A 17,368-nucleotide genomic window follows, 5' to 3' on the forward strand; every position below is an offset into this window, starting at 1 on the left:
GGTCTTAGCGAAACGGTGGTGACTTTGGGCTGTCAACAAGACTCGCTCATAAGGACTGAGAGTGGCATCATCCTCCTGACGCCAAGATGGTGGCTCCCGCGAGCCCAACAGGCTCTTTTCCCAGTTCCGCATGGGTTTCCAAGGTGATTGCTGAAGTAGCGGCATTGATGGAGACATTGTTGGGAAAACGCTTGCAGCCACTAAAAGATAAGCTTAGCAAGGTCTAGGGAACGCTGGAGGATTTGGGGCGCAAATTCTTAACGCAACAGCAGCTTACAGGGGAGCTGGAGGCCTGAGTCCGGGTGGCTCTCACATACACAGAAGGCCCTCGAGGTCTGCCAGGAGTGCCTGGAAGATTTGGGAAATCACTCCAGGAGGAGCAATTTGTGCCTAGTTGGGCTCCCAGAGTCTATTTTGGAACCTGAACTCCTTGGATTTTTGGAGGCCTGGTTTATGAGAGAACTCAACTTATCTGAGCACTTGGGTCCTTTACGTATTGAGAGAATCCACAACTTGGGAACCCGTCAGCCTTCTAGTGTGCGCCCCAGAGTGGTCATTCTGAAAGTCCTGAACTATGCACATAAAGTAGCCATCTTGCGTGCTATTCGTGGTGAGAAAACACTTTCTTATGAGAATAGAAAGATCCTTTGTTTTCAAGATTACTCTGTGGGGGTTGCTACTAGAAGACATGCATTTTTCATCTGTGTGTTCCCATTTGTTCGAGAGAACGATCCCCTTCGCCCTGCTGTATCCAGCCCGCCTAGAAATCACACATCAGGGGCGCATGCACTTTATGGATACACCAGATGCAGCACAGACATTTCTGGGGTCTTTGAGTGCACCACTGAAGCACTGGGGAAGCATCTATCTGACAGAGTAAGGACCTTTGGACTTTGTGCTGCCAGATGGAGAGACAAGGATTCTTCGTAGTACTGGGAGTCCCTGGTCCTGTGACACCCCAGTCAAGTCCTCGGTAGACAAAGAAGTGTCTGCAATATTTTTTGTGTGTGTGTGACTTTTGGGTGCTTGCTTTGGATGGAGTCCGTATGGGTTTGAATGTCTGTTGCAAATAAATGTTGGTTTGGTTCCACTCTGATATCTATGAGCTGAGAAGTATGGTACGATTTTTTGCTGCTCCAGATAAGTTGGCGGCCCCTTCTTGGTCTCATACATGGTGTAGCATTTGTAGGGTCATTTGAAGGTCTTGGTGTGGAACGGGCTGTGGTGTTTGAGAGGATTTGTTATGTAGGCAAGCGGCCCGTGGCTCTAGTTTACAGATCTGCCTGTATGTAATATCGGACAATATGGGGCTGTGCAAATGTTTGTGCGTATGTAGGGGTGGTTATGTATGTATGAACTGTATATGTATATATCGGATAACTGATGGGGGGGGGGTCTACATTCCATCAGACTTTATGGGGTTGGAGGAGGGCTGGCGTTTAATGTGAGGGCCCTGTAGGTTGGGCCTGACACTAAGAGGGAACAAGGGATGTTTATATTTTGGGGTGTGTTTTTTTTGTGGGTGGATTTCTCTCTCAAATGTTGGAATAGATTCTTTTTTGCTAAATGTTCTGCTGTGCCTTTTCCATGGCCTAGGAACTGGGGAGACTGGGACAGTCTCCTTCCTGAGAGGTTCTTTGGTCTTGTTATGGTTGGTTTAGGTACTGGCTACTTTTTAACTGAAGGTTATTACTTGGAATGTTGGAAAAATTAATTCTCCGATAAAGCGCACAAAATCTTTACAGTTACAGAGAGTCCAAGCAGATGTAGTCTTCCTACAAGAAACGCATCTCAATGCAGAAGAACATGATAAATAACAGAGATGGTGGGTGGGGGACTGTGTCTCGGCAGTGGCCCAAGGGAAGAAGGGGGGTGTGACGATTTTATTTCGAAAGAGGACAGACAGTAAGTGTTGCAAGTGGACCCAGAGGGTCAATTTGTGGTGAGTCATTATTAGTTATGCAAGTCATTGTAAAAAGGCCAGAGATTGTGAGATCTTGCATTTAGAACGCTCTTTGTATTGGTTGTGTAGACAATTTGGTCGCACTCATGACCCAGTTGATCGCCAACAACTTATGGAAGTGCAGACAGCCATGAACGAACTTCTTCACCAACGGGCGGAGAAGTCTTTGAACTACTGATTTCGGCTTTATAAATTTGGGAACAAAGGGGGCTCCTTTTTGGCTAAGTTACTGTTTTGTTCGGGGCACCAGCAGGGCATTGACACTTAAAGATAATACTGGCCTGCAGGCCACAAGGGACTAGTCTATTAATAAAATCTTTGCTGCTTACTATGCACGTTTATATTCCAGCCCTGTGGATGAGGGTATTACAGCTCATCTTTACCTCTCGGGTTTGTCCCTTCCCACCTTGCAGCCATCAGAGCTGTCCCACATGAAATGGCTTTGTAACCCTTTGCAGACTGATATATTTCAACAAATTTGTTTCTCATGTCTTCTAGAATTTCCTTTGATCATGGCATAGCGCTCTTTTAGAAACTTTGTGGTGACTACTTCACTCTCATGGTAAGGTTCAATATGTAATGAAGTTCAGATCAGCAGGGCTGGCTGAAGCTAATTATCAAATACATTTGGGAAATTGGTTGATTGAGTAACTAAGGGGGCAGTTACTTTTTTACTTGGGCTACATGAGTGTTGGATAATTTTGATCCCTAAATGATGTAATAATTTAAAAACTGTTATGTGTTTACTTGGATTCCCTTTGTCTAATATTACATTTTGTTTAAAGATCAGAAAACATTCAGTCTGACATATATGCAAATAGAGGAAACTGAAGGGGGGGAAAAAACCTCTCACATCAACGTATGCCTGCTCTGAAATAGGCATTAACTTTTCCACAGATATATATGTATGTTATAAAACATACATGTACCTCAAAATTCCTTTTAAGTGCTCCCAATGTCAGAGTATGTGTGTATACCGTGTAAAAAAAAAAGTGCTATTCATAGATTGCATGTACCTTTATGAATAAATACCACACAGCTATTTTACAAGCAGTTATTTCTGTTAATAAAACAGTGCTTTAGGCACACAACGGCTTTAGAAATATTATCCCTGTAGTTCTGGAGGGTAATTTTGTAAAAACGTTTTAATGTGCATATGATAGTATATGCACATAAAAAGCCTCTTATAAAGCTGCCTCACACAAAGTACACACAATTAGAAGAACACAAGCACTTTTATACAATTCTAGAGTATGAAGATTTGGGGAAAGATTTGGGTTCAACACAGGCAGAATTGAATTTATGCATGCACTTTATAAAATATGCACTTTCATATGTACTTTATTCACGAACATTTACACCTGCTCCCATTTTAGTTGCAAGTTATCCAGCTTTACTGAGGCAAACAGAGGCACAAAAGCACCTTCACGCTCCCTCAACCTAAGCAACCTATAATACAATTCATACAATTATAATTACACAAGTAATAAATATATGTATTAGTACTTAAAACCTATGAATTCATAAAGTGCAGTGCTGGAAAAAAAAAAAAATCAGAAAAGCTTTAGATTTACCAAAAAAGAGTATCTGAATTGATTCTGCTTATTCATCGATGTACTCTGCCTGTTTACATTGGGGTGGTGCAATGTAACAGGCAACAAATTCATATTAGCAATGGAGGGGCAGGGAGCAATTTAGCATGAACACCTGCATATTTGGGAAGTGTTGCCCCCATGTCATCCCCAAGGTATGCTGCAAAGCTGCCTGAAGAGCTTAGAAGAAATACCACAGAAAGAAAAGGCAGACTTACACAGAAAGAAAAGGCAGAAGATGATGATCATTAAAGTCATGTACAGATATACAGAGCATTATACCTGTATTACTGGTGCTTTTGTAGGTAGAATTCCTACAGACGGCAATGACTGGTGAGACTCCTTAACAGAGGGTGGTGAAGGGAGAGGAGGAATTCCTTGCACTGCTCCTGGAACGCCAAATGACTTTCTCTTAGAAGGTGGCACCAAGGCAGAAGGCAATGACATTGGCACAGGCTCCTTCTCAAGGGCACAATACACCAAACACATGGCCTTTAAAACAATGAATATGAAGACAAGATATTTGCTTGGTTAATTCTGAAATTCACTTCATGATTATCATGGTATACAAAACCTGTGGCTCTACATTTGGTCCATTTCTGCCTATTCTCCTTACAACACATGCTTTTCAGAGCAAAGAAAAATGCAGGTTTTGTGAATACAGAAATATTTTCAGCTAATTTTTATATCATTTTTAGTAAGTGCATCATAAATGTACCAAACGATTCCCCTACAAAATGTTGCTTCGGATCACTGAAACAACTTCCAATCATTAACATTTCTGGTGACTGAGCCCACTAATATTAATGTTAATTAAAACAGACTGCACACTTCCTATATATAGGCATTCAAAAGAAATCCCATTGAGCAATTTTGTCTATGATGCCGTTTACATCAATTAAAGCATTGAGCTTTATCCTTTCAAAATGACAAGAATGCTTACCTAGTATTTGAATCCCACCCTTCATTTTCAGGTCATTAAAAACATTTTGAGAAAGTGAAAGTTCAGACAGCAACACAAAAGGCAGCACTGATACAAGTAGTGCTGTTTGATTTCTGCAACAGCTTAGGAGTAAAGCCAAAAGCGGTCTAGCAAATGTGAATAAATAAAATAAACAAACATCATTAGCTGTCAGATGAGAGTTTAGCATTTGGTACCAGACTACATACAATCTGGGCAGCTCCATAGCAAATAAATGCTAGCTTTCATTGTTTTTCACTTTGAACAGTCACTACAATACTCAAAATGGCAGGGGCAGCTATATAGCAAACTATCAGCACAACGCCTCCGAAAAACAAAAATCAAGGGGGTGATTTTCACTGTTGAATTCTATATCCAAGTTAGACACTTATGTCTTCAAGTTTCATTCTTCTTATAAAACGTATTGTCATAATCAAGAACCAACTTGTATAGTTTTCACATGTTTCAATTTCATATAGGACCCATCACGAACATGGTCCATGTTTCGAAAACCTGCGTCAGGGCATAGGTCCTCAATTTGCCTTCGCTTTTACTCCAAGCCCACACATTCTTCAAGATCTGCTCCTTGGCCTACAGAATAATCTTCAGCCACACTCAGGAATATATGACCGACCTAATAATCCTACCACTACGTAATGCAACCAAGAACCTATCTTAACCTTCACTTCTCAAGATGCCAGGGACTGAAATACATAACCACATACACTAGCAGCTTCACATATGTCTGAAATAAAGTCTGGAATTCGCTACCGAAAGAACTAAAACTCATTAACTACCACCTCACATTCAGAAAACACTTAAAAGCCTACATCTTCAGAAAATTCCTTTGCGACTAATTCACTTAACCAACCACACAACTGGTCAACATTCCATAAGCAAGACTAAGGACTGAATGCATCAAGTTTACATCATTCCATAACCAGAACAAGGCTTCGTAGCTTCACACGACTATATAACATGTAACCGGTTCACTTTAAGTTAACTTTAAGCCACACTGAACCAACCACTAGGGAGGAAAATCTGGGGTACAAATGCAATAAATAAATAAAATAGCCTTTTTTTTTTCTAAATAAAGATGTTCCAAAATTTAATATTAAAGAGGTTAGAGTTCAAACATTTACCGAAAGAAAAAAAAAACATAGGGCTCCTTTTAAAAAGCTGCAATAATGATTCCCATGAGGCAACTGTGGCAAAAATGCGACAAAGCCCATAGGAATTGAATGAGCTTCATCGCTTTTGCAGCACTGGGAATCACTATCGTGGCTTAATAAAAGACAATCATAATGCAGTAAAAATCAATGTATTATTTCAAAAATTAGTAATGCAATATTAAATCTTTGCACTGTACTTAGCAGCTATGAAACAAACTCTTAATTGGTCCCTCTTGTTCCTTTTTCTTTCTGTGTTGTATTGTATTCCATGCCACTGATACTGGAGGAGAGCTCAGATTCAACAGACTCTCACACAGAAAAGCAGTTACATGGTCCATCTTTTATTCCCCACAGCTGTACTTGAAAACCTCTCAGGTCTGATCTGATGAAGATGATCAAGATCTAACTCAAAATCACGCACTAACCAATCACAACTAATGGGAGGTTTCCATGTGGAACTTTGACCCCAAATGACTCAGAGCTCTATCAGCTCGGACAAAAATACACAATTTGTATTTAAGGCAGCAGTCGTAATCTACTGGATACCTCTGTAAATACGACCATGAGAAAAGAGCAAAGGATATTTTTAACAAACAGGTATCACTGCAGAAGTTATAAGTTCAGAATTATTTTGTGATAGCCCTGCCACTTGTGATATATTTGATCCTTGAACATATAAACCTGAAAAAAAGTAAAATTTAAACCATAGTAATAGAAAATGATTATGACATTGTCAGCACAGTACATATTCAGACATAGTAAAACATTCATTAACAGCAGCAGACACCTACAAAACATTTCAGGTGGCAGTCTCCCCTTACCCTCTAAATTAACCAAGGAATTCTTGCCTCCTACCCCCCATCTTCACCACAAACCTTACCCTACCCAAGCCAGAAAAACACACTTTTGTACTCCCAAGCGCCACAGTCTACAGCAGCTCCTCAGATTCCCACAATATACAAGAAGAAATCACAGCTGGCAAAGGATTATCAAGCTCAGTAGAATTACTTGGACAGGGTACACATACACATTTTATATATACAGTATAGGCAGAATCATGATCACAAAAATGTCAGCTAGTGAAAACATCTTCAGACAGCAACAGAGACATACAAAGGTGGCACATAAAAAAAGAACAGGACTGGAATAGATGAGGGTGACTAATGCAAGAAAAATAGTATACAATAAAGATGAAGTGTGTACAACTGATAAAGTATTAGAGAGAGAAACATAAATTTTGAGGTATTAACAAAAAAAGATTTTAAAAAGTGAACCCAAGGTAGATTTATAGCCCAGTAGGGAAAACCCATTCATTTCTGGGGGGGAATGTATCATATTGTCCTGGTTTATCACAAATCATTGCGCACAATCATTCTAATGTTCTGGAAAGATGAGGTATGGCTGCACCCATGTGACAGGATAAGGGTTAAAGGGATGGTTTTAAGTTTATTATGACAACTCATCATAAACCATCTGACCAAAATCTGTTTCTTTTTCAGAGTGGCAATTTGGTCATCACTATATTTTTCTATGAGGCACTATAAGATTGATATCAAGCACCCATAGAGAAAGCATCTCCAGGGCCCGGCTCACATCCATTGTCAGTCCGCACAGGACGAGCCCTGAAGCCTACATAAAATAGTAACAAGCTGCCAAATCCACCATGCTTACCCTGCGGTGAAACTGCAGGCCCCAATGACCTGTTCCAATGCAACACTACCTGAACCTCCTCAGCCCTGCTACTGGGACCACTGCCCTCAAAGCCTCCTATCATAATCTGTCCACATGCACCAGAAGCCCAGATGTGCTACTGCAAGCAGAATGTGAAGCCCTCACTACAACACATCTACACTTCCTCTATTTTGTTTTAACTTAATAGGAGCCACATGCATCACAAGTGAGAAGGGGTGCGAGGGGAAGGAATTGGCAGTACATAATGAGGGCACCTGAAGGTCCCAACACTGAACAGTCATCTCCAACCCTCAAGACTGGGCCTGGAAGCAGGACTCCCAGAAACAGGCCTCAGACTGGAAGAAGGGAGGGAAGAGTCACGTAACCTGCCCGTCCCCTTCTAAAGACCAGATAGGACCTTGCTCGCCTGGCCACACCTAGGCAAGACCCATGGGCAAAAGACTTGAGGATGATGAGGGAAAAGGAAAGCTATCCTAAGCTCAATAAGGGCTTCTAGTGAGCCAGGAACTCAACCACAACCACCTGTGGAAGTCAGGCCTTCAATGAAGAACTTTGATGCACCAAGTCCAGCCTGCCTCAGTTGCTGAAGGCAGAAAAATACTAGTAACTTGTAGGGCAGCACCATTCCTTAAACTAGTGATGAAATAACTGGAATTCAGGGTTTTCTGCCTCTATCTCCTCACTGGTGAGCAATTTTTTTACTTGTGGACACCAGGCTTAAGAATGTGTTGGGTTGTCAAAAGTTGAAACCACAGATACACAGTTATCCATAGAAAAGTTATAGCTCTCACACTGCTCTGTGAATGTGCCACGGCCTTGCTATGAAGAGATCACCTCCAGGGATGAGAAGTATTGTGCCTTTCTGCCAAGACCGCTAACAACAACAGGTAGGTTTATTTGCATTGGTGGCTGTAATGATCCCCAATGCCTATATACTGGGCACCAGACAAACTACCATCTCAATTCACATAGACCAAACAACTTCCTGAGAGCGATTACGTGTAACTACTAACCTGAGACAACTGGAACCAGTGACTATGGGAGTGAAAGGCTTGTCAATTCTGTGCCAATTCTTTCAAGCTATCCAGTACCCCAGACAATTTTCAATTGATAAATGAGATTCAGCCCTTTGGGAAAAAGCAAGAATAGCCAAAAGACAAAAAAAAATGGAGGATGGGGAAGGAAAAATAGCATATTTACAGAATAGCTCCAGCAGGAAAAGCAATTCAGCTGGCACTTCACCAAGTTTAACCATTTTACTGATGTTATCAGATTAGCTCTGCAATATCCTTTTTGCCATAATGGCTTGTCTGAGCATACTCTTTGATAAAGTATTTAGAAAGCATTAAGATAATATCAATATATTAGAACTGCATGCCTGCACTTAGACAAGAATGAAAAGTCTGTCTACATTAAGGAAATGAAGATAAACAGTTACTGTTTAACAAAGGTTTGCCTTTTCATGACTTTTGAGATGCTGTACTATGTAAAAGAACACATTCAACAGAAGAGAGATATCAACATTAAAGATCATGACCATAAAATTATGAAGTCAATATTCAGCTGCAGAGTGAACATACCAAAATAAGACATATATACAGCAATGCAGTCTATATCTAGGTAGCATCGCTGAACATACATGGATAATTTGTGAAGTCCAAGCCAAACGTTTCTAGCGATACCTACTTGTAAGGGCCACAGACATATAATTTCTCTTTAAAGGCTGAAATTTGCCAGTTTAAAACATACGTTACAAGGTTAAATGACACCAATCTAGGATTGTCCCAAATCCCTCCCCATTTTTGAGATGAATATCTTTAACTATACAATTATTAACATGTCCACAATCATCTATACGCATGCTGTGGATTCTTTTATTTTTTTTTTCAGTCAATTATATGGTGAAGGCACTGCCAATATCAACCTCTATATTTGTAATTCCAGGTTTCCGTGCTGAACTGGAAAATCTCCTCCGTGCCACATAACCTTTAAAAAGATGCGAGTATATGGATACCTTTCTTTAGTCCAGCTGTTTCTTACTTCCAGGGGCTTGCAAATAAGCCAAAATTTGCCCCAATTGACCAAGGAAGATAAACCACCATACTCGGATAAACAGGACATTTTCCCTCCATTCAGCCCAACAACAATGCTCTGGCTAAAAAGCGCAGCCTGTAGCTTCCTCCAGAAAGTGTTTCGTGGTAGTTGGGAAACTCTCCCACTCATGGCAATGGAAGGCAATTCTGATCTTCAAAAGACTCAAATTGGCCTTGTTTTCAGAATATGCATAATGAATAAGATATATCTGCACTCAACGCAGGACATCTCTCATGCACATTCAATGTCAAAATTCTGAAAATCAGATTAGCTTGTGGTCCTCGGGTCCTTTAAATTGAACGCCAACGCTGCCTCTGCCATGTCCTTGACATTCCCACATTCCCAAAGAGGAGTCAGACTTTGAAATTCAATACATAATTCTAGTATGGGCTTACTCTGGCCACTCAGCCAGTCACCACTTGTTCGATAAGGGAAATAGTTGTGTGATATTTTCTGCAGTACCATTTACTTTAAATGTGCTAGTGATAGCCATAATATCTATATATAATCCTTTCCACTGATGTCTACCCTTCAAGTCTGTCCACGTACAAGTAGTGCTAGAAGATTCTGAAAAAAGGGTAGATATTGTAGTCTTTTTTTAAACATTTTATTTTATGATGCCTGTTGGTCAATATGTCTTGTATTATTGTTGTATCTGCTTGTGAACCACTTTGTGCCAGGAAGGCAATATATAAGTTTTTATAAATAGACCACTACCCTTAGAGAGACACAACCAAGTTACTTTAAATGGTAGCACAGGCCCCAAGTAAGTTCTGTAGTATTAGAGCAGAGCTGCAGGATAGTGCGAGAAGAAATCATTTAAAAAAGGATAGCCCACAAAGTATCTGCCCTTATGTTGACAGTATACAAAAAGTACTTCCACAGTACATCATAAAATAGAACCTACCTATGCCAGTTATTTTTTAATCTTGTTTGCCATCAATTTTCCTATACACAATGAAGTAAACAACCTCAAAATTTACTAAATTTAAATAAAATAACTTACCACTGCAAATTCATCTCGGTCTAGTAATCCATCATGATCAATATCACTTAGTTCCCAAACCTAAAACGAACAAAAGGAAATTATGATGGCTGTTTTTACTTCCTTCTAGTCTTGTCTTACAAAATCAGTTAAAAAAATGATAGAGATCCACACTGATGTGTAGTAATGGACAAATAAGACCTCTATTGGACATGCTGTGGGACTCTCCCAAAATCTGTCATTAGCTGACTATTTGAATAACTACAGAGAGAGTTTCTTAGCTGTAACAGGGGATCTTTATAGACCACAGGGAAATGTACCACACTTTGACATGTCATATTCCAGAATGGAGCCCATGCTGCCAGTTGGTCTCCTATGATTAAATAAGCTTTGGAAGGCTTCCCAAGCATGTGCAGGATTTCCTGCAGTGGTGACCTCTCCCTTCCCTCCTCAATCAGTGTACATCTATTTCACCAGTACCAACTACAGAGGACAGGGAAGCACAGCTGCATTTCCCCGATGTCTACTGAAAAACCTTGTTACAGGTAAGCAGCGTGGCTTTTGCCATAAACAAGCAGGGATATTGTGGCTACTGCCAAGATGAAGGTTGTTTTGCATTTGTCCCTTTAAGCTGAGTGATCAAGCACACCAGTCCTTAAGTTGATTAACGCAAAAAGATCCTGAAGAATTGAATGCCCAAAAGTGCTATACTGCTTAGAGGAGTAATCCAAATAGTAATGCTTACTGAACATGTAAATGAAGGACCAATTAGAATGTCTGCTATGAAGGTGTATCACAGATCAGAATTAGTGAGCACCAGTACAGAGGACAGAGGGCTCTGCACTAGAGAGTTGCACGGGGACAGAAATGCAACCCATCCCTGCCGGAATCAAACCCGTCCCCGCTCATCCCCGCCAGAATCTAACCCGTCCCCATGAGTAATCTCCTCCGTCCCCGCGAGTGACCTTCTCCATTCCCACCCATCCCCCATAAAAAAGGATGTATTTCTGAATGTTAATTAGTCTATACAGCAGATTCTGAATTATGACTAGCTAAGAAACAAATTTTTTTTAAATTCTATTTCTTTCTCAAAGTTTTATAACTGCTGTGTAAATTGCCTCTTTGCTTAAACTTGATCACAGTCCCAACATTTCTCATCATATACAATATAGTACACATAGGACATCAGGGTAGCATAAAGGTATAATTATTCGTACTATACTTGAGAAGCACAGCAAGCAAACTGCAAAACTGGCAGTATTAGGGAGACCATCCAGCAAAACATCACATAAAATCACAGACAGCATTTTCCCCCCTGCTTACAAAGCTGTGTGGCAATGCCGACAGCCCATTCAAAATGGGCTGGGCTGGCATTATAGCACCAGCAGCAGCTAGTGCTGCTTTGTAAATGGGGTGGGGAGTTATTAATAACAACAAAAAAAGTGAAATGTAGTCATTAACCCTTTTATACACCTACATTAAAATCCCATTAGGCACCGTGACACGACCTAATTTACGTATGTGCCACTCCACAAGGACATGTAAAGGAACCAAAACAAAGCTGCCTATTCAGGTCACAAAATCTGAACAGTGTCTGTGTGATGATTTGCAGAAGCTGATAAACATAAAATTGTTGTGACAATAAAGAACACAACCACCTTCACCCCCCCTCTATCACCCCCAATAATGCATAAAAGGTCAAGTTACGTCTCTAATTTATTTAAAAAAAAAAAAAAAAAGCGGGTCAGGATTAAGTACAAGTTACAGGGTTCATCCACTGCTAAAAAATTTTTTTTTTCTAGGCACTGTATTTCCTAAGCAGATGCTTTGAAATAAGGTGGAAGTGAAAATACTAATATTCACAAAATAAATCTCAACAGTTGTAAAAAAAAAAACAAAAAACCCACATCTCCAAACAGTAATATTAATAGCACCTACCATTTCCGCAAACACATTAACAGAAAACAAGGAAGGAGCTCTTGATTTTCACATGCTTCTACAGAGCATGAGTGGAAGAGTTACAACGAGCCCTTCTTGGAGGACACTGGGATTACAGTCCATTGCCTTGCACTGTGTACAATGTACACTGATCCAGAAACCACAAATCCCAGAATTCTGAGTAGTCTCTTTTTTGGAAGCCTCCCTAAGCACAGTATTGGTTGGAGTGGCAGATGATCCAACCTCCTTGGGCATGACGCAGCAGAGCAGGAAGAAAAGTTGATGTCGGGTTAGAGATGACGGAGCATCGGAAAAGGAAAAGGAAACCTGCGGGATTGTTGGTGATTGATGAGAAAGGTATGTGTGTGATGCGTCCCCACGGGAATCCCGCTTTTTTTTTTTGCCTTTTTTTTTTTTGGGCCGTCTGCGATCCCCGAAGGAATCCCGCATGTACCATCCCGTCCCCGCGGCACTCCCGCTGACCAGGGTTCTATTCCCGCGGCACTCCCGTTGACCGGGGGGGGGGGGGGGGAACCCGCTGAATTCTCACGGATTCCGCGGGATCCACGCAAACCCTAGTCCCGTGCAGACCTCTACTCTGCACCCCACAAAAAAAGAGCATGATGCAGTCCGACACCCAACTCTAGAGGGTACCAATTGGCAACTCAAGGATCTGGGATTGTAAGGAAAATTATCTGGACAGGCAAGAGAGGAGGAAAGCAAGAGACAAGTGCCGGTCACCACGGGGAAGGGGGGGGGGGGAAGAGGGCAGGGAATACAGAAATTTCTTCCAACTTGACTAAACCATTATCTCAATTTTTGGCCATTTTTTTTGGTCCCCTCAAATCTTTGCTTATAGTCAAGTATATATGTTATAAATAAAATACACACACATATATATATATTTGTGTGTGTGTGTGTGTGTGAGGTAAACTGTTAATATGTATACTTATATATGTTGTAAAGGAAGAGTAGTTAGGTGATTAAAATAAAAGAGATGCATCAACTTATCACATGTAACTGGCCAAAACTGTTCATTTTAAAATCTATTAATGCTGGCAAAAGTTATATTTAACCAAAACATATTAAGGTGTGATTTCTAATGAAGAGCTGCATTTCTGAAGCCCACTAGAGAACTTGTTTGCAGACATCAGCCTCAGCCACAAGATCTTTTTACACCGATTTGTCACTCACAACAATCATTTTATTTGGAATTGTCACGGATGTGTGTAAATATGTTTTAAGGAAGACCAAAGTCAGTTTCCTACCAGATGTTCCCTGCAATAAGTAATTGGAAATATATTTATTCGTTTTATTAGAAAGAAAATGATAATTCACCTCATGAAGTCACAAATTATGTCTGCTGTAACTAGCAAGTAACAGAAGAATAGTTACAATTTCCTAAAAGAAAGTCCATAGCCATTATTAAGATGGACGGGAAAATTCACAGCTTATTTCTAGATAAGCAGCATAAAATCTGTTTTACTCTTTTGGGATCTTGCCAGGAACTTGTCACCTGTATTGGCCACTGTTGGCTTGATGGACCTTCTGTCTGTCCCCCATAAATACGCAGGAAACCTTAATCATAGGGGAGCAACTATCCAGTATAGGCTCATCTGGAAGAAGTTACCACAAGTGTGCCAGCCCTTTCCTATATCTCAACCATTATAAATCCAGATGGCTTTCTCTATCATAGACACAATTGTTATTGGGAAGTACTTATGCCAGGCATCTTAATATACTATCCACTGGAAAAAGCCATGTGATGATGAATCAGCCTACTTTAGTTAGCTATATTTAAAAATGATAGTTTGCCAACTGCAGATTATCCTAACTTAATGTTTCAATATTCTATCTGCCGCAAAGGAGCTCAACTGGTATTGGGATTGGGTCTGCTGCTGCCTGCTATCACTGACAAATTTATTTTCTAGTCTTGGTACAAAATTAACTCAACATTCCAGCAAAGGATTTGCTTGGGTTGGAAGCTCATGGTCTTGGCTTCAAAAACGTTCAGTACAAAGCTGTAGGCAGTTCCTTAATAGAAAGAAAAATTATATATACATCTAATATGGCAAACTCTACAAAGCATGCATACGGCCCGCTCGTACCTCAACCTCCACTACCCTGCCCCTCATGGCCTCAAATATAAGACCGTCTATGGTTCCTCTTTTCCTTACCTCAGCACTCAATTGTGGAACGGGTTGCCTCGAGAGGTTAAATTCACTTTCGATCACCCGACCTTCAAGAAGCAGCTCAAGACCTTCCTCTTTGGCAGTGCTTACGCTAAGAACCCTACAGGTGCCATACCCTTTTAGGCCACGACTCCTTCCGTGCTGATTTATCACCTCCCCTCCCTTCCTCTTCCTCCTTCGTTGTTTTCTCTCTCTCCTGTGACCTTGTCTACTGTACTTTGTACTATTGTTTGTTTATTAATTGTTGTACGCCACATTGAGCCTGCCTATGGGTGGGAATACTGTGGGATATAAATGTCATAAATAAATAAATAAATGTGCATTTAAAAAAAAACCCCACCTCAGATTCCTCTTGAAACTCCACCCCCTTCCCACAGGACAAATATAAAGTACCACAAAAGCCTTTGGAAGATAAGACTAGAAAGGTTAGGAAACACTCACCCAACCACCACAAAAAAAAAATAAAAACACATTTTCTATGGCAGTCATGGTAGATAAGATGAAAATTAGTAACAAAATTTTCAAAGATATTCTTACTCTTCCTAACACATCCACGGGCAGTTTGGAGTTTAGCAGCACAGGTTTCACCTTCTCACCGGAGAGGAATCCATTCACAGGGTTCAGGCTGTCAAAGATAACATCATACTTGGCCTTTTCCTCTAACTGTGACAGCATAAAAAAAAATAAATTTAAAAATCAGATTCAATGCTGGCAATCAGAAGACATTTGAAACATACAGTTCTTGAATAGCCTTACGAAGGAGTACACAGGTTGGTCCAAAGACTCAAAATACTGAAGCATACTCCTGTACAACGGGCCAGTGTTTCATTTCTTACTCCTCAACCAGAAGTGTACGTTGTAATGGTTGGCTACATGCGAGGGGAATGAGATTATAACTTTCAGAAATGACACAAATTATAAAGACCTACGTGCCTCAGGTTCAGAACCCTTTCATCACAAATAGCAGCAAGAATGGAGATACGTTCCAAATAGGCCAAGAGCCCCCCCCCCAAAAAAAAAGCAGGAGGCAACAGCCTACTAGGGAAGGGAATAAAAAGGTGATTAGCTTCAGTTGCATTATTTTTCAGTTAACACAAATTCAAAATTGGGCGATTCTGAAATTCTGCAAGTAGGTACAAAGCGTCATGAAATTATGAACCTCCAATTTAAAGTAATCCCCCATTATAATGGGGATTACTAAAGATCATGAGATTATACTTCAGAGTTACTGAGGGGAAGGTTCTGAGGTTGTGGGTGGTAAGGAATCCAGCCCAAGGTGGAGGGTTCCTGTATGAATTGCAGAGGGAAATGTTTCTGGTTGTTGAATGAGGGGAGGAGTTATGAGTTTATAAAAGTTATCGTTTGTCTGAGCATGTGGTGTGTGATTGCCTCTACCTCCACCAGGACTTGTGAGGAGAAGGGATTGTACTAGAAAGGCCATAATATACCTGGATACCTGCGACACAACGTAACAAAAGACTGAAATGGACATTACATGACTCTTCCTCTCCCTAAGTTCCCCCCCAATTATACCTACCATACATGTACCTCACTCAACCACATCACCTTATATTCGTTATACCTTGTATTTGTTCAGACCGGAATTGGCTAACGCCATTAACGGAACTATGTAAGCCACATTGAGCTTGCAAAAAGGTGGCAAAATATGGGATACAAATGTAACAAATAAATAAATAACTAACTAAATAATAACCTAAGGCTGATCTGAAGGGGAAGTTATTGTCAGCCAAAGGTAGTAACAGGAAGAGTGGAGTGCTCTGGGTGGGTAAAGGGGAAACCAAGCCAGGAGCAGGAACAGGGAAGAGCCTATTCAAGGCCTGAGGGTGCAGCTCATGGAACTGCAACTCTGGAAGTAGGAACTGACAGGGAGGTCTGATCCTGCAGGAGTTTGCTTGTGACAACCAACGCTACAAGCACAGCGTTGGATCATGCAGCCTAAAGAGATAGGTGATGGACAAGAGTAGCTATAAATATGCACATACTGTAAGATTATAAACTGCACTTAACATACACCATATCCCTAAATTGGCTTTGGATTTATAATTTGCATCTGATACCAAGTTGAATTACAAAATTGAATGTTTGTTCCAAAGAAGATTCAAACTACCTGTTGCAGAGTTCAGTAAAGTTATTGCATAAAATACAGATTCTTGGTGTGGAAAGTATTCTTGCAAGTGAGAGTGAAGTGCTTGCTCCCAGACTGATCAAGAATACTCAGGTGAAGTTCAACTTAACATCCTATGGCCTACTGAAATAAGTCTAGCCCCGGCCTACACCCAAGCTCGTATAAGACAGTCTGAGCTGTGTGTGTGACAGAGTGAGTCAAGAAAGATTTTGTTTTGTGGCCTGGGTCGGGGTGCCTGACCCCAAGAGCTAGATGGTGCCCAAGGACCCTGTGCTAGTGGTGGCGAGACCCGGGTTACATTAATATGATGTGCAAACATGTTTTTTTGTTGTCATTATTTGATGTTTTGCTTATTCAATAAGACTTTCTTTCTCTTGATAGCCTTCAAACCCCAAGAACAGCAAGATTTGCATCTCTTGGGCTAGTTCTATAGTATTTCACTGCCTTTAGATTTGAGGCAAAAAAGAAATTACTTGATTTTAAGGGGAAATAGGAAAAGCAGGTGTCAGTTTAACTCTTTTCCCTCAGGCTAGCCTGTAGGTAGCGTTCTGACCCTTACAAAACATAGTGAAATTTGGACAGCATGTTGCATCCTCCAGAAGCTGTAAGATTATAACATATTCCAGTATCCTT

At 40.6% G+C, this 17,368-nt stretch overlaps 1 protein-coding gene across 3 annotated transcripts in view; it reads right to left on the reverse strand.

The window, feature by feature from the left end:
- Positions 1–17,368, reverse strand: part of EPS15 (epidermal growth factor receptor pathway substrate 15) — a 251,598-nt gene that overhangs the window by 156,489 nt on the left and 77,741 nt on the right. For all 3 annotated transcript variants that reach the window (XM_030207237.1, XM_030207236.1, XM_030207238.1), the window contains exons 7-9: positions 15,127–15,252; positions 10,481–10,540; positions 3,838–4,047 (exon numbers count right to left, since the gene is read on the reverse strand). In XM_030207237.1, coding sequence (XP_030063097.1) covers positions 3,838–4,047; positions 10,481–10,540; positions 15,127–15,252 — 396 coding nt within the window. The remainder of the gene's footprint in view (positions 1–3,837; positions 4,048–10,480; positions 10,541–15,126; positions 15,253–17,368) is intronic.

The sequence above is a fragment of the Microcaecilia unicolor genome, chromosome 6, assembly GCF_901765095.1.
Source record: "Microcaecilia unicolor chromosome 6, aMicUni1.1, whole genome shotgun sequence".
Lineage (NCBI taxonomy): Eukaryota > Metazoa > Chordata > Amphibia > Gymnophiona > Siphonopidae > Microcaecilia > Microcaecilia unicolor.